This window comes from Corvus kubaryi, unplaced genomic scaffold (assembly GCF_017639235.1).
Source record: "Corvus kubaryi isolate FWS band 111438036 unplaced genomic scaffold, C.kubaryi_AGA036_p1.0 133, whole genome shotgun sequence".
In the NCBI taxonomy this organism is placed as follows: domain Eukaryota; kingdom Metazoa; phylum Chordata; class Aves; order Passeriformes; family Corvidae; genus Corvus; species Corvus kubaryi.
Genome location: NW_024580667.1, coordinates 29,532,879 through 29,555,202, shown reverse-complemented (window position 1 = coordinate 29,555,202; position 22,324 = coordinate 29,532,879). Strand labels below are relative to the sequence as shown.

Below are 22,324 nucleotides of genomic sequence, written 5' to 3'. Positions count from 1 at the left end.
ATAGTGGTGGTGAAAATTCTCCACAAGTTTTAGCAAAACAATTGAAAAAGTTATTTCAGAATTACTTTTTGTGAAAAGAATGGTTGAATACTACTGATGGATAAAATGTGTATATTTCACTTGATAGCACAACAGTACATTTTTTCTTCACTATTTTTAGAATTTTTGAGTGGGAGAACTAAAAATTTGAATATTCTTACCAAAAAATTAGTAATGCTTTACTTCTCATGTCAACTTTCAGTAGCATTGAGAGATCCTGCTCACCTCCAGTTGAACTAAGAGAGAGTTTTTCCTGTCAAGCTGCAAATGTATTTTGTTTCAGTATGCTTTTGGCTTAAAATTCCTTTGGGGCTTGAGGTTCAAGTTTCACGTGATTAGAATTGTGGATGTTCTGAAAAACCCTATGGTTTACATTGATCAGTATCTTCTGTAATATCTTCAGATTTTCTAGCCCTCTGAGTTCAGCTCCTTTATGAAGAGAATCCCAAATAATCTTTGGGAATAGCGATAATGATGAATAATGATTAATGAGAAGACAACTGAAAATTGTGTTAGGTGACCTGACTATCTCATGAAGAGATAAAAGCAGAAGTAGCTTTTTTCCTTGAGCCATGTTGCTTTTTGTACAGGAAGAAGGCTGTAGCGTATTTGCAGTATTGGGTTGTAGTTGCTGTGTGTTAAATTGCACATACTCAGTGTTGTACCTCAAGAATGTTAGTTCAGGTTGTGGAGATTGCTCAGCGTTATTTAAATGCTGCCTTGTAGTATTTTGAGTCCTTTCATTGTATTTTAAAACTGAAGTTAAACAGTGGCTATTGTGTGTTTTCTTAGGATTTCTTGTGTCAAATAGAGCGATACTGTAAACAGTGTCACTTAACAACACCAATCACATTCCCTCCTGAGCATCCTGTGGAAGAAGTAGGACGCCTGTTACTATGCTGTCTTCTGAAGCATGAAGATTTGGGTAGGTAGGCTTGTGGTGTGTTTGTTTAGGTCAGTTTAAATTCTGCTATGGATGATTTTGGAAATGCATATTCAAAGATTGTCTTTTTCCATTAAGGTCATGTAGCACTGTCTCTTGTTCATCCTGGTACCCTTGGAGTTGACCAGGTAAAGCACAAAACCTTACCAAAATCTGTAGTGGATGTGTGCCGTGTTGTCTACCAAGCAAAATGCTCACTTATTAAGGTAAGCCCCTTAGCTGCTGATGTAAAGATAATTTTCATTTGAAGTGTTTTGTTAAAAAGCTATATATTGTTCATTTTCTTGTGTATTATACAATAATTTCATCTTTCTATGTCTTTCCTAGACCCATCAGGAACAAGGGCGTTCTTACAAGGAAGTTTGTGCTCCTGTCATTGAGCGCTTGAGATTCTTATTCAATGAACTACGTCCTGCAGTTTGCAATGATCTCTCTATAATGTCCAAGTTTAAACTTCTTAGTTCCTTGCCCCGATGGCGAAGGGTAGCTCAGAAAATTATTAGAGAAAAAAGGAAAAAAAGAGGTAAAGCAGCATTAATGTTGTATTCTCTTTGAAACAATGAAAATCCATCTTATTTCAAGGTTTGCTGCTATTTGAGGCTCTCCTTAGATAAAACATCAAAGCCATTTGCTTTCTGCTGCATTTTCATGAAGTTTTCTAAACCAGTGGTTGCATGTCAGATCCTACAGCAAGAACTGGAAAACGAGTGTCAAGGGTAGTTGAGGCGTGTTTCTTCATGTTTCAGTGGATTAAAAATGATCCTTCAGTATTAGACCCTCTGAATTTGTTTTAGTAACACTTCACTGGAAGTGACATCTTTTTAGAAATCATGTTTTATTAAAGTGTAGTCAAAAAATGGTTTAACTGGAAATAAATTAATGTGGTGAACAGACACTGAAGTGCTTTTCAAGTTTGTCCTTAAAGAGAAAAGGATATTGCTGGTAATACCAGAGTTAATTTGGTAATAGTTGGACATAGAGTCCAACTATTCACCAAGAATACATTTCCATTTTATTACAGACAGTTCTTAAGTATTCTGTGTGCTTAGGTTATCATGCAAACCTAAAAATGTGATGCTGTAAAACCTAATCAGACTGCATGAAAGAATAATACTTTTTTGTTTATAGTGCCAAAAAAATCTGAATCTGCTGATGTAGAGGAATCCAAAATTGGAAATGAAGAGAGTGATTTAGAAGAATCCTGTGTGGTACCTCACAGTCCTGTCCCTATAGATAAAAAGCCCATACCAATCAAATCACCCAAGGTAAGTTATCAGATTTTGAATCAACCTTGTGAATAAAAATAACAAGAGAAAAAAGTATGAGTTAAAGCATGATTGCAGTAGCTTGACATTAAATGTTCTGATAATGGTGTTTGGGATGTGTAATTAAGTGTGACATGTTGTTTCAGTGAAGCCTGGAATAATTTTAAAAAATAAGGTTGTACTATGCATTTAGCATATGTAAAGATACCTTTTCTAATTTTTAAATTATTGATAATCTTAGATAAAGCTTCAAAATAAAATGTTATGATGGGTTACTTCCTCTTTCTTTGAACATTAACGCATTTGAAATTTTATGTAGCAATAGTAAAAAAGATGAGTTAAATAATACTAAACTCTTCTCTGACTTTGAAAAAGTTTTTATTTCCACCACCCTAGTGTTTTAAATTTGGAAATTATTTTTCATGAAATAACTTATATTTTCAATAATTTAAAATTGTTTAAAAAGTTTTAACATGCTACCTTCTTCTTTTGCAGGATAAGTGGCAGCCAATTTTGAGTACAGTTACAGGTGTCCACAAATACAAATGGCTGAAGCAAAATGTTCAGGGCTTGTATCCACAGTCTGCCCTCCTTAACACCATTGTTGAATTTGCACTTAAAGAAGAGCCGGTGGATGTAGAAAAAATGAGAAAATGTTTATTAAAACAGGTAAAATGAATGGAAATGGGACCTTGACATAATTATGACAATTATTAGCCGTTTACGTAAGTGTGACAATTCGGTTTTTTGTCTTTGACAGTTGGAAAGAGCAGAAGTTCGTCTGGAGGGAATAGATACTATTCTGAAATTGTCAGCTAAAAGTTTTTTGCTCCCATCTGTGCAGTATGCTATGTTCTGTGGATGGCAGAGGCTTATTCCAGAAGGAGCCAATATAGGGTAAAACTTCTTGTTGCTTTTGCTTCCACAATTCTTCAATAAGAAAACAGTACTTACTTTGTTGTTGTTGTTTTTCCCTGAAGGGAGCCTCTTACTGACTGCTTGAAGGATGTCGATCTGATTCCGCCATTTAACAGAATGCTGCTGGAAGTAACTTTTGGAAAGTTGTATGCATGGGCTATTCAGAATGTCCGGAACATCTTGCTAGATGCTAATGCAAAATTTAAAGAACTAGGTGAGTCTCATCTTGTTGCTGTTGTCTGTAGAGAAAACTGTTTTACGTTAATGTTGTTGCTATTTTTTTTAAAGTTCCCAATAATTGGGATGTTGAAATCTGTTCCCTTGTTTTGTATTGAGAATTACTTTGTGTGTCATTCCAGCCTTCCCACCTCGACCCCCTATTAACTCGCTTCTCAGTGTTTGAGTATGTTGCCCATTTCCCAGCAACAGGTGGTTGATTACTCATTAGTAACATTTTAGCATTAAAATACAAATTAGAATCGGTTTCTTGGAACTTCAGCTTGTAAGTTCTCAGAGCTGAGTAGGGAATAAAAAATATTTTAAACCGTCAATCAAACAAATCTGTAACCTCTTCTATTGTAGCTCCCAAATGTCAGCTGACTTTGTTATTTGTATTACAATCGGACTAGGTCTACAGCCTGTTCCTCTTCAAACAATTACTAATGAGAATCCAGCAGGACCAAGTCTTGGAACTATTCCACAAGCGCGTTTTCTGCTGGTCATGCTGAACATGTTGACGCTGCAGCATGGTGCGAATACCTTGAGCCTGCTCCTCAATTCTGGCATGCTGGCCTTGACACAAACCACACTGCGGCTGATAGGTACAGTTCTTCTTTCTTACTCAGAAGAAAGCATTTGCTTTACAAGTCTCCTGTATTTTTTTACCTGTTGGTGTACCCAAATTACAGAATTACTTTGCTGCTTAATGATAATGCTTAATGCTATTTTAGCCCGATACAAAAAACACATCTGTAAGCATGGTTGAGAAGGAGGTTAATTTGATTGCAGCTTTTTTCCAGTCATGATTTTTTTCTATTAAGTGTTTGCTTCAGCCATCCTTTGCTAAAATTTCAATTGATGTGTAGTTTTGGTGGAACTGTTACAAATAAATAAAAAATGGAAAATTTAAAATGAAAACAATAAAAACTGTCTACTCTCTAATCTCCATTTCATTTTTTCTATGTATTAAAAATGTTTTCAGTCTGCATATTTAAGCTTGAAGCTTTCTTTGTTCTGTTATAGGAAGTTCTCTGGTGTGTTTTGCTATGATTCAAATTGCCATGGTTTTTCTCTCTTGGTTTTCTTAGATAATAGCAAACATTTGTTCCTGTAACTTGTGTTTAACTGGAGTGCACACAGAAAGTTTTTCAAAAAAATTCTGTTTGTAGAACCATTTAGCCAATTGAGTCATCATTATTAATGTCTCTTAATTGTCATTTGTTTTTTTATTCAAAATTAAGTATTTCAATTCCTGTGCATTCAAAACCATTACATCCTAGTTTTCTTAAAGGTCATTTGACTTATCACCTGTTCAGTCAGCTTTCCTGTTTCTTACTGCTTTTATATTACAAAGTTTGTGCCTGAAAGTTTACATGTGACAAAGGTACATATCAAAAACATGTAGTTGGGTTTAATTTTTTTCATATTTTTTTCCTTTTTAGGACCGAGTTCTGATAATGTTGAAGAAGATATGATTGCCTCTTGTCATGGGGCTTCTGCCACGGTCCTAGAAGAGTCAAGAAAGGAAACTACACCTGTTCAGCTCCCTGTTTCTGGACCAGAGCTGGCAGCCATGATGAAAATTGGTACCAGAGTGGTGAGAGGGGTAGACTGGAAATGGGGTGATCAGGTACGACTTCTTTCATACAGATTTTGGGTGTGTTATTATCTAAAGTCCCTATTCGGTGGACTGTCTGTGAAGTTTCTGGTCAATCAAGGGAATTTTACATTCCAAAAATGTTGAATTAAGGGTATGGGAATTTAACAGAAAATAAATGTTGCGTTCCAGTCAATCTTCAGAGATCATAGGGGGGGCTGGTTGCAGCTGGGCTTAATTTCTTATTGTAGCCCAGTTTAACATTGTAAGTCTTGTTGAGTTTGGAGGAGAACTTGCACAAGCACAGAGGCACAAATAGTGTGGTTATTTGAAGCACCAGAAAAGCAGGCTCAGGATTGCTGGTGATGATTGCACTAATTACTGGGTGTTAGTATGTGTTGTGACAGAAAGTATAGTAAGAGATCTAACAGCACTATACATACACATATATACATATATAGGTGTATATATATACATGCACACACACATATATATATATAGGTGTGTATGTAAATTAATACTGCCAGGTGTGCTGTTGGAGATGCAAAGCTTACATAAAGGCTTCTCTTTGGGAAAAGAAGAGAGATATAGTCTGTGAATAGATCTTGAGCAGACAGAGTTTTCCCCTTCTAGCCATTTCTGCCCCTGAAGCCACTATTTTATACTATAAATTTTGGCCTGTTCCAGTGGGATGGAACAATCATGTTATAGGTGGGGTTTGGTGACTTTGGCCATACGTGCATTATTACACATCCTATGTTTTCCTTCATCTGCTTCCTGAGGGGTGCCTAAGTTAATATGTTAGTGGAGCTTAATGAGGGTCTTGGTTACCTTTTGTCAGAATTTACAGTTGATGAAAGAGGTGGAATCAATACTTTGGTCCTCCTCCATGTGCTGAGGCAGCAGTAGGGGCTGTCTGATCTTCATCAGAGGGTCTTTGTATGCATTCTTATCTCCTGAATAAACTGGATTTATAACAAGGCTTGTTTTTCACGGTGAAGGGAGTGTGGCTGTTGGCTCACACAGAGGCCCAGGTGCCCTTCTGTGCCTCACTGAAACGACATCGGTGCATGAGAGCTCTGCTTCACTCCAGACATCACTCAGTTGTGCTGGAGCCAGATGCGAGATAAGCAAGAGGCCCAGCTCCTGTTTTTCACAACCAGCTTTATCAATCCTTCACTGTCTTACAGTAATGCTGTGCAATTCTGACTATTTACAACGAAAGACTTGGCGAATTAACATAAAATACGTTAATTATTTCTTTAGCTTTATTTTTGGAGATGTTTAAAATTCTCTTTTAGTGAGACTGTGGTAATTTACCATTTAACAGGAAATTGGATAATTCATTTTCTACAATATTATACATTTCCAGTTATGTAGGACATAACTGCTACTTATGTAAGACACAGTAAAAGAGATCTAGCCATGAATGTCTAAATATGCAGCTTACTGGGGTGATTCTTTTGAAAATTGTGAAATGCTCTCTAACTTTATGCTTGATTTTTGAAACATTGTTGAATGTTTACTACCTATCATTAGGTTAGCAGCAAAAAAGAGCAGTTGCATTTTTATTTTATGAACTTTGGGTATGAATTAGTGTTGTTGATTGTGTCACTTGAACCTCTCTCTTCTGTCAGGATGGACCCACACCAGGTTTGGGTCGTGTGATTGGAGAACTGGGAGAAGATGGCTGGATTAGAGTGCAGTGGGACACTGGAAGTACAAATTCTTACAGAATGGGAAAGGAGGGGAAATATGATCTCAAACTAGCTGAGCCACCACCTGCAACGCAGCCCACAACAGAGGATTCAGACACTGAGGATGATTCTGGTAAAAAAAAAAAAAAATTCATAAAAGTGGAGGCACAGTTTTAGTTGAATTTTAAAATTGGTATCTTGTAATATAAAACAGTTTCTTTTACAGGAACAAGTGCCTCATCAAAGAAGAGTCATTTAATAGGTGTACAATTCTGACCAGAATCTTTCTTAATGCAACTTTAGAATGAGAAAGGAAGATAGACAAGATGGTGTCACATTTGTTGTGTATTCATGGGTCAGAGAAAACAGTATTATTCAGTTGAAATAGTTTCATTTACGGATACCAAGAGGTATACATTTTAACAGGTGTTAGTACCACCCTGAAGTGGGATTTTTATATGGCCTAATTATACATTGAGTCCGAGTGCTTCCCTATTCTTGGCAACAGCTGTGTACTGCTAGAGAAAAACTTGAAAGTATATGTGCAAAATACCTGGTTTATATTTTGCTCTTGGAGTAGGAAATAAGGAATCTTCTTAGTGTCAGGTCATCTCCGAGAAAATATTTCTAACGAATTGTTCACATCATGTTTGTCTCAGAACCTCTGTGAAATAAAATAACTCGGTATTAATGTATTCCTTTGCCTTTTGTGTCTTCCTTCAGAAGGAGAACAAGTTGAAAGGAATCTCCACCCTACTTCCATGATGCTGACAAGTACTGTGAACCTGTTGCAGACACTGTGTCTCTCTGCTGGTGTCCATGCTGAAGTCATGCAAAGTGATGCTACTCGGACTTTGTGTGGTCTACTCCGTATGCTTGTGGAGAGTGGAACAATAGATAAATCAGGTATATTACATAGAAGCAGTCTGACTGAGCTGTGTGCTTCTGTTTTGTGCTTTGTTGTCTTGTGAGTTTGTAAATACTTTGTTAGTAGTTTTTAATCCTTTTAAGGGCAAAGGCTAGAATATGCATTTTCAGAGCTTTTAAAACCTTGTTTTTTAAAGGCAATAGAAGTGATCCTGTGCATTCTTAGAACGTAAACAGTAAAAGGAGAAGAAATGCATGAGATGTGAATTGTTGACTTAGACAATTAATTTATTAGCAGCCTTTTTGTGTTTGGCAACAACAGTATGACTGGGTGTGTCATACTCCTTTTTGTAGCTTTTTTGTAATTTTCAGAAGTAATGCTGTTAAATACTTTGAAATGAGGAAACAGTGTAATGATAAGAATTGTTTTAAAGGCATATTTAATAAAATTCATTACAAGCTCTAAAATTGAAATTAATAGTTCATGTAAAGACAGTGAAATAGATCAGTGTTCTGATTTGTCCAAAAAAGTCCCATGTAGTATATAGAGAGCTACGTAGCTGGTGGAAAAGTCAACTGTTACATGTATATGTCTTTTTGTTTTTAGCTTCCTTGCCAAATAAATTAGTTTATAAAGAACAGCATAGGAGTTGGTGCACGTTGGGATTCATTCGAAGCATAGCACTCATGCCTCAGATGTGCAGCACTCTTAGTACATCTCAGTGGATAACTTTGCTAATGAAAATTGTTGAGGGGCATGAATCTTTCACTGCTGCTTCACTACAGAGACAGGTAATGTGTGTATTTCCAAATTACTTCAATAGGCAATAAAATTAATAGACTTCAATTGTCTTAAAGAAAAAAGTGTATTTTACAAAACAGCTGGGAAATGTCCATAAATCACCTTTTAGTTAGCTGGAAAAAAGATAACATTTTCTTTATATTTAGGATTTACTGTTTTAAATATGCATCTCTTGAATTTTCAGCCTTCAGGGTACTATAGACTCCCTTGTTCTGTTGAAAGAAAGGTCAGAACAGTGTTCCAAAAATGTGCTCCAGAAACTCCCATAAAATGTTTCCTATAAGTTGAATAAATGAAAGAATAACAAGTAAATGGTTAGGAAAAAGTCAAATTTCATTTATAGTTACTGAATTATGTATTGTCTACTGTCTCTCCTTCCATAGGAAACTGTTAATATTATTTTAATTACGGTCTCTAAAGAAGCTACATCTTTGCATCTTGTTTTGGTATCGTGTTTCCCTTGTCATCTTTCCCCTTTTCTTATTTCTTCCTTTCTTTTAATTTTTTTCTTTTTTTTTTTTTTCTTCTTTTTCCATTCCTTAGCATCTTGGTAGTGCTGTTTTCATGAGACTGAAAAGCAACTTTATTATAGAATAACTGCCAAATTTTAAGGCTTGGGTGTCAAAAGATCATCTTACTCTTTTCTTTGATAAGCCATTAGCATTTTTTAACTAAAGCCTTGTATCATAAAGGCCTGTTCATTTTTGTGTGATCTTCCAGTAAATTCTTGTCAGTGTTTTTAGTATGTTGAGACTTCTGTCATCATCCAGGACTTAGTGCAGCAGAGTCATCTGTGCTGTTCAGGGAATACTCGAGAGAAATGACCATTCCTCATGTACCAGCACCTAACTTAAGAACAACAAAAAGATGAGACCTTGAAGTTCTATAAAGACATGCTATTGACAGAAGTTTGCAAGAGGAGAGTTGTCTTTGCTGTTAGTCACTTCTATTGGTCTTCCGGGTAGAAGATGAGGAAGCTCAAAACCTGGAATGCTCCTACTCAAAATATGCAACCCCCTCTGCTCTTTGATACTACAGTGCTGCACCTTCCCCTGTTCCTTGTCAGTCCTGCACTGAGTGTCTGGGTTCAGAGATGCCAGCCTGTTCCTTCTGTGTTGGAGGCCCTGGTTTCACAGTGGCTGCTTTTGAGTGTTGCTGTGGCTGCTGTTGCCTACCTTCCACCATTCAGCTTTATATCTCATGAATTTTAACTGTTACAGCTTCTTTGCAGAACACTTGGAAACTTTCATTCCAAAATACATCTTAGTACTAATTTCTGAGTCTGCAAGCTGAACAAACTTTCCCATTCTGTATTCTTATTTTTCCTATTTGTTTTAGTCATTTGCATTGTTTCTCTGTGTGTCTGTGTCTCATGTCCTAAGTATTGAAGAGATTGGGTTCATTAATATAATGTGCCAGTAAAATTGTTACTGACTCTGAACCGTCACAACTTCTTTTAAAATATCCCTTAGCAAAGTGAAGATCAGTAGCTCTGTAATTTCCACAGCCAGAAAGAAATCAGCATTGTAGAAAGAACTACAAAAGAAAGCTAACTTTAAAAATGTCATTCTTCTGTACTAAATATGTTAGAGAGTTTCTTTAGTATTTGTTGACATAGACTAGAATAACACTGATTTTGTTCTCTTTTTAGATCCTTGCTGTGCATTTACTGAAAGCAGTACTTCCATCCTGGGATAAAAATGAAAGGTCAAGAGACATGAAATTTCTTGTGGAAAAACTGTTTGGATTTTTAGGGAGCCTGCTTAGTACTTGTTCTTCAGATATCCCACTGCTCAGAGGTAGAGGAATTTTCCCTCAGTGGCTTATTTTTATGTATGGGAGATGTGTGCATTAAACTCACAGCTGTTGTGGCACTGCTTTGTCTTTCCAGAATCTACTCTGAGGAGGAGAAAGGCCAGGCCCCAAGCATCTCTCACTGCCACTCATAGTAGTACTTTAGCAGAAGAGATAGTGGCACTGCTGAGGACGCTGCATTCGCTCAGCCAGTGGAATGGACTCATAAACAAGTACATCAACTCTCAGCTAACCTCCATCACCCACATCTTTGCAGGAAAACAGTCAGAAGGGGTAGTTTCCACGTTTTAAAATAAGCTCATTTTTATAGCAATATTTATTTTGAAATTATAAATGCTAAATCTTTGTAAACAATATTAAGCTTAATATTGAAACCATTTTTCTATTTTTATATGTATTTGTATTGTAATTTTTAAGTTGAAATATGTGTGATTAACTTTGTATTTTAAAGCAGATAGAAGTGTGTGTTTTCTCCCTACAGTTAAATTTTATTGTTCATTGTTAGGCTGTGTTGGATGACTACTTCCCTGACACTGAGAATCCAGAGGTGGGAGCTCTGATGGCAGTCTTGGCGGTGATTGGTGGCATAGACAGTCGCTTGAGACTGGGTGGACAAGTAGTTCATGATGAATTTGGAGAAGGCACAGTGACACGCATCACCCCAAAAGGGAAAATCACTGTGCAGTTCTACGACATGCGAACATGTAGAGTGTGCCCTCTGAATCAACTGAAACCAGTAAGTTTGGTTTATTAAGGCTTTAATACTGGCAAGGTTTGAAACTCTAGTATGGGCCAAAGAAAATACTTGCTCTTCACTGGCTAAATACATTGCCATTCAACACATACAATGCTCTGAATGCACATCTAAGATGGTCCTCATGCAAACCTTTGTAGGACCTTTAAATCCCATCCTTATTTGCAGAGGAGGTGAAAGGAAGAGGGACTTAAGCTGAAGCAAAATCCCAAGTCATTGTAATGTGATGTATAGCTCTTAGATAAGAGGAGCTTTCTGTTTAACTTGATTTGCTAACTAATGTAGAAAGTCTTGGGTATTTTCAGCTGAATCTTGATTTGGTTGATACGACTTTAGTGAAAGCACAGGCCAAGTGCTTAGTCTGCTTCAGAGACTGGAGTTCTTTCTTGTTCTGACTCTCCTGCTTTTTCACCAAGTAGACCTGCAATTGTGTGGTACAAATACAGGCTTAGGAGCTGTGTAGGGAATAGAAATCCTCTCTAGTTGTTCCTGGTCAAGAGCAGTAAGATGAATGCTACTTTTCCTCTTCTGCAGTTAAGAACCATTGAAACTTTTTAATGATTTTTTGAGATTTTAGGAAAATGCTTACCTGTTTTTTTTGTTTGTTTGTTTGTCTGGTTCTTCCCCCACTGTCTAGCTTCCAGTTGTGGCTTTTAATGTGAACAACTTGCCTTTCACTGAACCTATGTTATCCACTTGGGCTCAACTAGTAAATCTGGCTGGAAGTAAAATAGAAAAACAAAGAATGAAGTCTCCCAATCAAGGTCTTTCAGGTACAGTTGGGGGCTTTTTGCTGTTTGTTTTCTTTGGAAGTAGATGGATATGCTCTGGGAAAAATGCTGGTAACAGCAAACATACATAAGGAAAAGGGTCACCAGAACCTTACATGCTTTCTTATTCAACATTGAGTAATAGACACTCAAGAGACAAGTTTAGCTAGGAGGGGAATTGCTCTGCACTGTAAGTGAAATATGTTTAACTTTGATGGGAAAATGTAAATAAGGTTTGGGGCTGATCTCACTGTATTGAGTTGTTTAAAATACTGGATCTGAGTAACATCTTAACTGCACTTACTGTGTTATAAATCAGCTGTATGATTGTCCAGGGTGTGAAAAGTAGGAAGGCAGTATTTTTGATATCATGGGTCATACAATGTGTGTGGACTTTTGGTCCGTGTGCTGTTTAAACTGACTTACACTGTCAGTAAGTACCCAGTGAGTTAAGATGTAAACTGATGTTTGGGCTGAGGTTGTGTGAATGATAATCTTCTCTAATACAAGAGATTTCTAGCACTAATGGCTGTTTAATATTTCTGATAGGTCAAGTTGATCTGGATCTACTGCGGTGCCAGCAGTTAAAGCTGTACATACTAAAAGCAGGACGAGCTCTGCTTTCTCACCAGGATACACTAAGGCAGATCTTATCTCAGCCAGCTGTTCAGGAGTGTGCATTAAATCCTGCAGGTATTCTGAAATGCAACCTGACTGTGCTGCTATCTGTTTAGATGGTCGATAGAGTATGTGACTATAACCCTTGCTAGTGGCAGTTGCACAGTAGAAATTCAGTTTGCCCTCTAAAGACTAAAAATTAAAATTCATTAGTATTTTAAGCTTCTGTTTTAAAAAGATTTTGACTTTTTAGCTTAAGTTTTGAAAACGAAGTACGTCAAGTGTTTGAAGCTGAAAATAGTGGAGTTCACTAAATTTGTAGGTCTTCTATAGTTAGTAAGCTTTGTAAGTAATTTTAAAATACTTCATAGTTTTTGCAGTGGTTTTATTTTTCTGTTTCAAAAGTTAAAATTGGCTATTGATTTTAATTCAAATGTCTTGCTGTTTCCAGTGAAACAAGTATAGAAATATAATTTCTTAAGCACAATATTAAAGGAGTTTAAGGAGTTGTAGTTCTAACAGTTTGAATTATTTATTCCACATGCATTCTACTATAAAAATAAATACAGTAGCTGTGTCAGCTTTCAGGATAACTATCAATGCCTTTGGAGTATGTATTAATTCCTTGGGTATTTGTGAAGCATGAAATATCTTTAAGTATAGTAATATATTTGTCTTATATGGATATTTCTGTGGGATATTTTGTCAATTGCCAGATTTTAAGTCAACAGAATCTATAGGGTTTTACTCCTTACCATAATTTTTAAGGGGGAAAAAAACCCTCTAACACTTTTTTTTTTAAACCAGAACAGCATATGTATGCGAGGACTATTAGCCATTTTATTATTGTTTAAATCTTACTGTGACTATCACACATTTTTGTGTGATAGTCACAGTAAAGATTTAGGAAACATGAATGTTTATGCCAAGAGGAATACAAAATTAAATATGAAAGGTTCAGAATTGTGAGCAAGTTGATTCAATAAAAGCATCCTGTTTTGAAGGGACAATGAATAAGGAGCCCTTCCCAAGGGGTGTATTATAGGGGAAATGACTCAATCCAGAATGCATGCACCATGGTTCTGGTATCACTGAAACTGTTGGTTGTCTATATCCAGTGGTTTATCCTGGAAGTACCTCTTACTAATAGTCTTACTGGGAATAAGGTGGACTCAAAAGACACTTGTGCAGATTCACTGTCCACTGTGTAGTTTCTGTTTGATGTGTCTTAGGTGTATTTTAGTAAATTTATTTTTTATCTATAAATTTCTTACTTGCATTTTTTGTATGGAGATTGTGGTACATATGGCTTAATCTTAAATGCATTGTATATCTGGTGAAGAAGTACGTGAAAAATCATGTTTGACCAACCAGTAAGCCCTAGAATAAGTCTCCTGATTGACTTGTGTTATGTGGTTTTGGTTAAAATAATGTTTTTGCTTTAAGAGGATGGAGCAGTTGCCTCTCCCGACATAGGAGATATGTCTCCTGAAGGACCTCAGCCTCCCATGATCCTTTTGCAGCAACTTTTGTCAGCTGCTACACAACCATCACCTGTGAAAGCCATATTTGACAAACAGGAGCTTGAGGTAGAGTCTTGTGTTTTCTGCTAAGTAACCTAAGAAATAACTCCTTATGATTCACATTCCCGTTGAAATTTACTAAACGATAGGTTTAAAAAAGAAGTGACACTGAACCCTTTTTGGCAAATAACATTTAATTTCGTTCATGCATGTATGCACACACAAACATACTAAATATGCTTGTTTTGCTTGCACTGATTTATTTGTTCTCCTTTAGGCTGCTGCTTTGGCAGTGTGCCAGTATCTGGCTGTAGAGTCTACACATCCTTCAACTCCGCTGTTTGAAGACTGCAGCTCTAGTGAAGCTACAACACCCATCACAGTGCAACATATCCGACCCACAAAAGTGAAGAAACGCAAGCAGTCTCCAATTCCGCCCCTCCCCATTGTAGTTCAACTTATGGAAATGGGATTTCCTAGGAAAAACATAGAGTTTGCACTAAAATCTCTGTCGGGAGCCTCTGGAAGTGCTTCTGGATTACCAGGTATTTTATTTAGTAAAATTAATGATATTAGAAGGAGAAGAAAAGTTGCAAGCGGATTAAAACAGTACTTACGAGGGAGCAGTTGTTACCCTCTTTTTGGATACAATCTTAAGAATGCCAGGGAATCCCTTGGAGACAAACTTGAGTTTGTTTTCTGTGTTAGGAGTGGAAGCCTTAGTTGGCTGGTTGTTGGATCACCCCGATGTTCAAATTACGGATCTCTCTGATGCTGATACTGTCTCCGATGAATACTCAGATGAGGAAATAGCAGAAGAAGTGGAAGAAGCTGAAGCTGCTTGTCCTGTTGTAAGTATTAATGTAATAAACCTAAATTATCCTAGCTGGCTGCAAATTTTGTAATTCTTCCCATTTTGGGAAACTGGCAAGAGTACAAGGACAATCTGCTGTCCCAAGCTTTTAAATCAGTAACAAGGATCATGTTTGCCCTGTGTTTTTAAGACACGACATAAAACAGCTGAGAATGATCCCTAAATACTTTATGTATGAGTTAGTACAGGGGAGAATAGAGTGCAGGTAGATGTTTCACTGGTGGTAGCTCAAAGTATCCCTGGTAGATGCTTTTAGTTTCTTCAAAAGTAGTTGATGTTACAGTGTAATATGGCAAAGGAGTTCCCCCTTTTCCTTTCCCTTGGTCTGAAAAACAAATGTGTGTTACTTACAAGGAAGGACTTAAGAACTAGTGGATAAATGGCAAAAAAGTCTGTTAAATAGCCTAGCCTTTTCCTTATAAAAACTTTTTCCACTTACTAGTGATAAAATTACTGTTACAGTGCCTATTGAGTGTGATAGCTTTAATGTGAATTTATATTAGGCTTCTGTTGACTTTCAGGAACTATTTCATAAAGGACTTCTCAATAAAATTAAATGGATTTCATATTTCTGTTTATTCTTGTAGGACTTTACGTTGTGCTTTCTTGCACATGTGGGATTTTGTAATTGAAATTAATGCATTGTATTTTGAAGGAAATTAACAGCTTTTGGTATCTTTATCAGTATTGCAGTGAGAAACTGCTATAGATTGCCTTCAGTGAAAAAAATGTTTAATACTCAGAACAGAACAAAGTTTTCTGAAAATTTTCCTTACAGCTGGAATGCAGTAGTTCTCTTAAAAAAATTAAGCTAATCAAATCTTGAAAGGAATATTTTTTAGTAACTATAATTTAATTTTTTAGCTTGTTTTTTCCAAAGGAGTGCTTTAAATCTCATTGTACTATATAAAAAAAAGTTAGTATGATTCAGGTTAGAGATTACCATTCACCACTGTTTTTTTTGATTTTTTTTTTTTTTCCTCTCCCAACGAATGTTCTAAGAACTGGAACGTGAGTGTGTATCTGCAAGGCTAAGTAGAGTACTGATAAATCTTCTCTGTTCTGATTCTCCTTGGCAATCAGTTTTCATAAAAGCAACTTGCAGCTTCTTTCAGACATGTTGAAAATTTGCATCCACATTCTTCGATAAGTAATTTTGGAAAGTAAATTTTAATTTAAAATCAAGTAGATCATAAATGTTATCCTTGTGATGAGTTGAGCCTGTTGAAGTTTTTTCCCATTTTGGCATGCAGCTGGGATATTTTATGGGTTTATTTTTGCTGGGTTATCTTCAGTCTTTGCCAACAATTTTATTTATCTGAATTGAAAATGAATTTTGTAATTGTTTCATATTTATTTTGGACTTTTTTCCAGTCAAGTGGTGCTGTTGTAACAGAGAGCCAGACCTATAAGAAACGAGCTGATTTCTTAAGCAATGATGACTATGCTGTGTATGTTAGGGAGAATATTCAGGTAAGTATGATGATCAAAAGCTGCATAAAAACTGCTTTCCTTTTGGTATGAAAGCCTTTACAGAGCTATTGCATTCGCTTGTCCTTTTTTCCCTAGGTGGGGATGATGGTTAGGTGCTGCAGAACCTATGAGGAGGTTTGTGAAGGAGATGTAGGCAAAGTTATTAAACTGGATCGAGATGGATTGCATGACCTGAACGTGCAGTGTGATTGGCAACAAAAGGGTGGTACTTACTGGGTCAGATATATCCATGTTGAGCTTTTAGGTGAGTTCACTTCTGACTGCTTTTTAACTAAAAAAGTGAATGGTCGACTCTAAGGGAGATTTATTTTTGGAGGGGGAAACCCCGCTCACTATACATTTATTTTTGCATCTGCTAGGATTCCCACCACAGAGTTCTGCCTCTCATATCAAGATAGGTGACAAAGTGCGTGTGAAAAGCTCTGTCACCACACCCAAATACAAATGGGGATCAGTTACTCACCGAAGTGTGGGCATCGTCAAAGGTAATGTATATTCAAAATGGTGCATGGGGAGGTAATAAAACTCAAAACCACTCAGACTTTCTTGTAGACACACTTAAAAATCACACTGTTTTGTGGAATGCTTTATGATGATCGACAATCTAGAGCGCATTTGAAGTCTGTGGCGAATTTATAGACATGTACTCTGTGGCAGCCCATTTTGTTAGCATGTCCATCTGCTTCTGAGCCACTTCGTTCACATGATGCCTTATCAGGCCTCCTAGACACAGAGACTGGACAGGAGTAAAAGAATAAAATAGGTATTTATTTGAAAGGCCTTCAAAGGTACACCCTGGGAGCTGCAGGCTATTGCCAAAAATGGACCCCAAGATGGATGACAGGTCACGAGTTCTTCACACCTTTATAGGTTTGGTTCATTTGCATAGCAGGGTTAATTCTCCTGTTAAAGCTTCAGTTCAATGATGTAATTTCCCCTCTGCTTGCCCCCCTTAGAAACTCTTTGGATTATACTTTTTGGGCCTAGGATGGTCTGGGTGACCTTGGAGAGCAGGCCCGGAGAGGCTTTGTTATGTCTGCCTAGCACGAGTGAGCAGAAAGTAGCAAGCTACAAGAAACCTCAGAGTTACATTCTAAGCAGTACAGAATTTGAAAAAATACAAAAGTTAAAACCTAGGCATCACACATACAGTAAAAGTCTTTAAGCATCTGTGCAGCTTCCTGTTGTAGTTTTCTTTTACACTTTGGATGAACCACGAATGGTTTTCCTTTAAGAAGTAATTCTAATTTGAAGGCTTCATAAGGAAGGGAGGAGAAAGTGGGATGCACTAGTGTCAGGCTGTAAGGGATGGTATTGAAGAAATCTGTGGGACAAAGGTTCTTTGAAGAGGTACAGATTTTGGTCATACTATATTTGTGCTTAGAAGCATGTCCTTGCTTGGAACCATTTCTAAAAAAAATAAAGAAAAAATCAGAGTAGAGGAATTCAAATGGAATACTACTCTAAGCAGTTTCAGCTTCATTTTATAGAGATTTGCAACACCTTGTATTTTCTCCATGTTTTTGTCACAGCATTTAGTGCCAATGGAAAAGATGTTATTGTAGACTTTCCTCAACAATCACATTGGACTGGCTTGTTGTCAGAAATGGAATTGGTCCCCAGCATTCATCCTGGAGTCACGTAAGCGATGATTTACTTTGTTCTTAGTGTATATGGGTTATCCTTTATCTTGTTGTCTTGATTCTGTTACCTTGTCTCGTGTCACAGTTAACTTGTACCACGTATATATTGATTTGTTCTTCTCTTGTCAAATCAGGTGTGATGGCTGTCAGATGTTTCCTATTAATGGGCCTAGATTCAAATGCAGAAACTGTGATGATTTTGACTTCTGTGAAACGTGTTTTAAAACCAGGAAGCATAACACCCGACATAGTTTTGGCAGAATAAATGAACCAGGTGAGTTTTGCAGTCTCAAGTGTTTCTTAGATTAATTTAAAGTGCATTTAAGTTTTTTTTTAAAAGAAAACAGTTTTAAATTTCAGCTCCCTAGTATGATGAAATTAGTGTTGGGACTGACCCCCTAAACAACAAAACATTTATGGCACTGATACAATTGCATGTGATGGACTACGACAAAACATTAACCCCTAGGCCTTTTCTATAGTGTTAAAAAGTTTAAAAAATATCTGTGACAGTAACTCTACATATCAGAATGGCATTTTTACCTACACCAAGAGCAAAATGTGCAATTTTCTAATCCTCCTGCCTTTTGCTGTCAGCCTAGATGTAGATGAATGGAATCCTCATGGTGCCAGGGGCAGTCGGAAATACCTAAGATGCCTTCTTATGCCTCAGTTGCTCTTTTTGCCTGTCAGTATGTGGTGGCTGTCACCTCATTTCCTCTGTGATGTGGTGGCTCCAGAGGAGTATGGTGGGAAAGGGAAGCCTTTTAAAAGACTCATAATCAGACTTTTTTTTTCAAGGACAAGAACAGGTACAGCCGTTTTAGCTCCAAAAGCTTTGGGCTTTGCATTGTTATGCAAAACTTACCTGACATTTCCTTTGATTTATTTTCCATCCACCTGCCTAAAAATTAATCTTATCCCTAGTATTTGCAAGGTGATGCGGACTTCTGGACTAAATTTCTTTGTATTTATGCATTACTGGTCTAATTGTTTTGGAAAATCAATAAAACTGATTCCCCCTAGAGATCATGAACATGGATTGCGTGTGTATGATGGTTTGTCTAAAGGGCAAGAAAGACATTCCTTTAATAAGTCAGTTGATATGGTTGTGCAACTATTATGATGTAAATCTGTAATCCTTTCCCTTGCCCTGTATAGGGCAGAGGAGTTACAATAGTCTTTTAGTCAAGATTTCTAGATGCTACAAAATCAGTGAAGGGAAGTGGAAGTGAGGTTTTTGCAGGGAGGAAATCTACATCTCACTAAATCACCTCCTTCTGGAGCAAGATTTGAATTTTCCAGTGTTCTAGCTTACCTATTTCTATTCTTTGGCAGGGGATTTTTGTTGAGGTTTAGTTGCATATTTTTCATATGTTATAATGCTCTAAAAAATTCATGTGCTGTGGGCTTGTATTTTGAATTACATGTCATCATAGATTTTGATCTGTATTTTAGAGGGAAGGACGTTTTCAAGTAGCTATCTAGTCAAGAACTTGTAAAATTGAAACTCCTTTCAAAAAAGGAGCTATGTCCTTTAAGCATGCGTGTTGTGTACGAGTACATAATATCACCGTACCGATGTGACATGCTTCTTGTGCTCTAAGTGTAGACTACATACCCAAAATGTTTGATTTGTCATACTTCCTTTCACCTTGCTTATGGGTTTCGTATTTTCTTTGAGAGCTGCATGCTTAATGTGTCACTTAACCACGCAGGTCAGTCTCCCGTGTTCAGTGGGCGTTCTGGAAAGCAGCTGAAGAGACGGCACAGTAGCCAGCGGGGAATGTTACTGGATGATTGGTCCAGGATAGTCAAGAATTTGAATGTCTCATCCTCTGTGAATCAGGCTTCACGTCTTATTGATGGTAGTGAGCAGTGCTGGCAGTCTTCTGGTTCACAGGGAAAGGTAACTTCAAGCCCTAAATGCTTTATTCTGGCATGCTTCATGCTTAAGAGGATCTCCCCAGAGCCTTCCCTTCTCCAGGCTGGCAACACCAACTCTCAGCCTGTCTTTGTAGGAAGGATGCCCCATCTCTCTGATTGTCTTTGTGTCCCTCTTCTGACCCACTCTACCAGGTCCGTGAGTTCTTTTTGTGCTGAGTACCCCAGAGGTGGGGTCCAGCAGCACTCCAGGTGGGGTCTCACAAGAGCAGAGTAGAGGGGACGATTCCCATTCCTTGACTTGCTGGTCACTGCTCTTTTGATGCAGCCCAGGATGCAGTTAGCTTTCTGGACTCTGAGTGCACGCTGGTGACCTATGTCCAGCTGTTCATCCGCTAGAACCTCCAGCTCTCTTTCTGTAGGGTTGGTCTCCAGCCTCTCATCCCCATGTCTGTAAGTATAAGCAGGATTACCCCATCCCAGATGGAGAGTGCCACACTTGCCCTAGTTAAATTTCATACTGTTGGTGATTACTGAACTCTCTAGTCTATCAAGGCCTTTCTGTCTTGGAGGAGTCAACAGCTTTGCCTGGTTTAGTGTCATTGGCAAAGTTGCTTAATGTACGTCTGACTCCTGCATCCAGATAATTTATGGAAGGCATTTTTCCTCAGTTTATGGTTTACCATTTTTATTGGCCTCCAGCAGTGTTTTGTGACCAGCCTAGGCACAAGGATTTTCAGCTGGACATCTGTCCAGTGTGTTTTGATGCTCTGTTGATGGCCATGCTGAGAATATCCCCAAGTACTCTTCCTCCAGTTTTTGTACAGACTGTAACCTAAGAATTATGTCCTATTTCATAACCTCCAGTGGCACTGTCCTTTGTGTGTTCTCAATGGTGTTGGTCTTGGCTGAAATAAATTGTTTGCTACAACTATTTCTCTTGTAATTGGAGGTAGGACAAGCAAGAAGTTCACAAGGTTATTTCCCTTTGGCTAGTTTCCATATATTGCAGCTGCTCTGTACAGTTCAGAAATACTTTTCATGCTTTCTTCACAAACTTCACGTATATATTCTTGTTAACCATATGGTGGTTGTAAGAATAACTCTCTAAAAATGAAAATCTTTGTTTCTACTAGCACTGGATTCGCTTGGAGATTTTTCCAGATGTTCTTGTTCACAGACTAAAGATGATAGTGGACCCTGCAGACAGCAGCTACATGCCCTCTTTAGTTGTAGTTTCAGGTATGTGTATGTTCTCTGAGAAGTCAAAAAAATCTTCCTTGCACTCAACAGTAGGTATTTATCTGGTTTCTGTTAACATAGTCTTCTGTTTAACATGCACAGTGCCTGTGAAGCAAATGCCATATCCTAAAATTTTTTTCATTCTGTGTTTTGTTTTCTAGGGGGTAATTCCTTAAATAACCTTATAGAGCTAAAGACAATCAATATAAATCCTACAGACACCACAGTGCCTCTGCTCAGTGACTGTACTGAAGTAAGTGAAGTCTGTGTGAGAATTACTCTTGTGTGCAACAGAAAAATGTTGTGCTGCAAGAGGTGGATGAAGAGCGTTGTTGTGATCATTAGAACCTGGTATTTTATTTTTCCTTTTAACTTGGCAGTATTTCTGGCAAGTAAGTAAAGTTAATTATTCTGAAAAGTTTTACCATAATCACAATGTAATGCTATAACAGACTGATATATTTTAGAGGTTTTATGTAAATCAATATACCTGTGAACCAGTAAGACATTCCAATAAATTTTGGGGGTAATTTTGGATAGCAGTTACAGCAAGGAGAAATATGTAATGAATTCCATGAGATTGGGAGTGAAATCTTATTCAAATGAGTGAGGCCTTATGCTAATGACAAGGTATGAATTATTTAGAGCTGAAATGACAAGTACTTAAGGTGACAGATTCATTTTGTTAAAGTGACAAAGTCAAGCTAAAGTTCTAATTCTTTCCTATGTTTTATGAAGTTATATAGAACCCAAAAGATGTCAATAGAGTGTTTTTCTTTTTAGTACCACAGATATATTGAGATTGCAATCAAGCAGTGCAGAAGCTCTGGGATTGATTGCAAAATACATGGTCTCAGCATACTAGGACGTATACGTGCTGAGGATGAAGATCTGGCTGCTGTCCCTTTCCTGGCTTCTGATAATGAGGAAGAGGATGATGATAAAGCTAACACTGGGAGGTAGGTAACTGCAGTGGTGGAGGAGGGGGAAAAGGTAAAGAATCTTAGTATCTATATATTCTTATGACTGTAGGAAGAACACCTTAATTAGGTTGAATGATAGTAAAGAGATAATCGGTATCTTAGTTTACTGGAATTGTAAGTAGATCCTTTGTCAATAAATAAGTTCTGAGATGATCACACTGGTGACGTGTAACATTTTGTATGACTCATCCACTTTTGCAGTATACTTGAACTAAAAACTTGATGTGCTTGTATTTGATATGTGGCACGTGTATTTACCACTGCTCAGCGAAACATTCTGGATTTTTGTTGCTGGTTTGTTTTTTTTTTAACTGTGGTAGTGTAGCTTGAGTCCTGAAGCTGTTCCAAACTGTAAAAATCAATAAATACAGTAAAAA

At 37.3% G+C, this 22,324-nt stretch overlaps 1 protein-coding gene across 1 annotated transcript in view; it reads left to right on the top strand.

Annotated features, from left to right (window-relative positions):
* The window catches only part of HERC2 (HECT and RLD domain containing E3 ubiquitin protein ligase 2), a 104,874-nt gene that overhangs the window by 45,090 nt on the left and 37,460 nt on the right, over nt 1-22,324 (top strand). Inside the window, exons 28-57 of the mRNA XM_042041265.1 lie at nt 832-964; nt 1,061-1,188; nt 1,310-1,505; nt 2,111-2,247; nt 2,743-2,916; nt 3,008-3,144; nt 3,228-3,379; nt 3,795-3,986; nt 4,827-5,014; nt 6,619-6,811; nt 7,402-7,584; nt 8,153-8,337; nt 9,999-10,146; nt 10,239-10,435; nt 10,668-10,898; nt 11,554-11,689; nt 12,236-12,379; nt 13,751-13,893; nt 14,105-14,372; nt 14,536-14,678; nt 16,076-16,174; nt 16,271-16,439; nt 16,555-16,680; nt 17,728-17,836; nt 17,973-18,112; nt 19,557-19,747; nt 20,859-20,964; nt 21,126-21,217; nt 21,748-21,923; nt 22,319-22,324. The exon at nt 22,319-22,324 is cut by the window's right edge and continues 109 nt beyond it. Coding sequence (XP_041897199.1) covers nt 832-964; nt 1,061-1,188; nt 1,310-1,505; nt 2,111-2,247; nt 2,743-2,916; nt 3,008-3,144; nt 3,228-3,379; nt 3,795-3,986; nt 4,827-5,014; nt 6,619-6,811; nt 7,402-7,584; nt 8,153-8,337; nt 9,999-10,146; nt 10,239-10,435; nt 10,668-10,898; nt 11,554-11,689; nt 12,236-12,379; nt 13,751-13,893; nt 14,105-14,372; nt 14,536-14,678; nt 16,076-16,174; nt 16,271-16,439; nt 16,555-16,680; nt 17,728-17,836; nt 17,973-18,112; nt 19,557-19,747; nt 20,859-20,964; nt 21,126-21,217; nt 21,748-21,923; nt 22,319-22,324 — 4,622 coding nt within the window. The remainder of the gene's footprint in view (nt 1-831; nt 965-1,060; nt 1,189-1,309; nt 1,506-2,110; nt 2,248-2,742; nt 2,917-3,007; nt 3,145-3,227; nt 3,380-3,794; nt 3,987-4,826; nt 5,015-6,618; nt 6,812-7,401; nt 7,585-8,152; nt 8,338-9,998; nt 10,147-10,238; nt 10,436-10,667; nt 10,899-11,553; nt 11,690-12,235; nt 12,380-13,750; nt 13,894-14,104; nt 14,373-14,535; nt 14,679-16,075; nt 16,175-16,270; nt 16,440-16,554; nt 16,681-17,727; nt 17,837-17,972; nt 18,113-19,556; nt 19,748-20,858; nt 20,965-21,125; nt 21,218-21,747; nt 21,924-22,318) is intronic.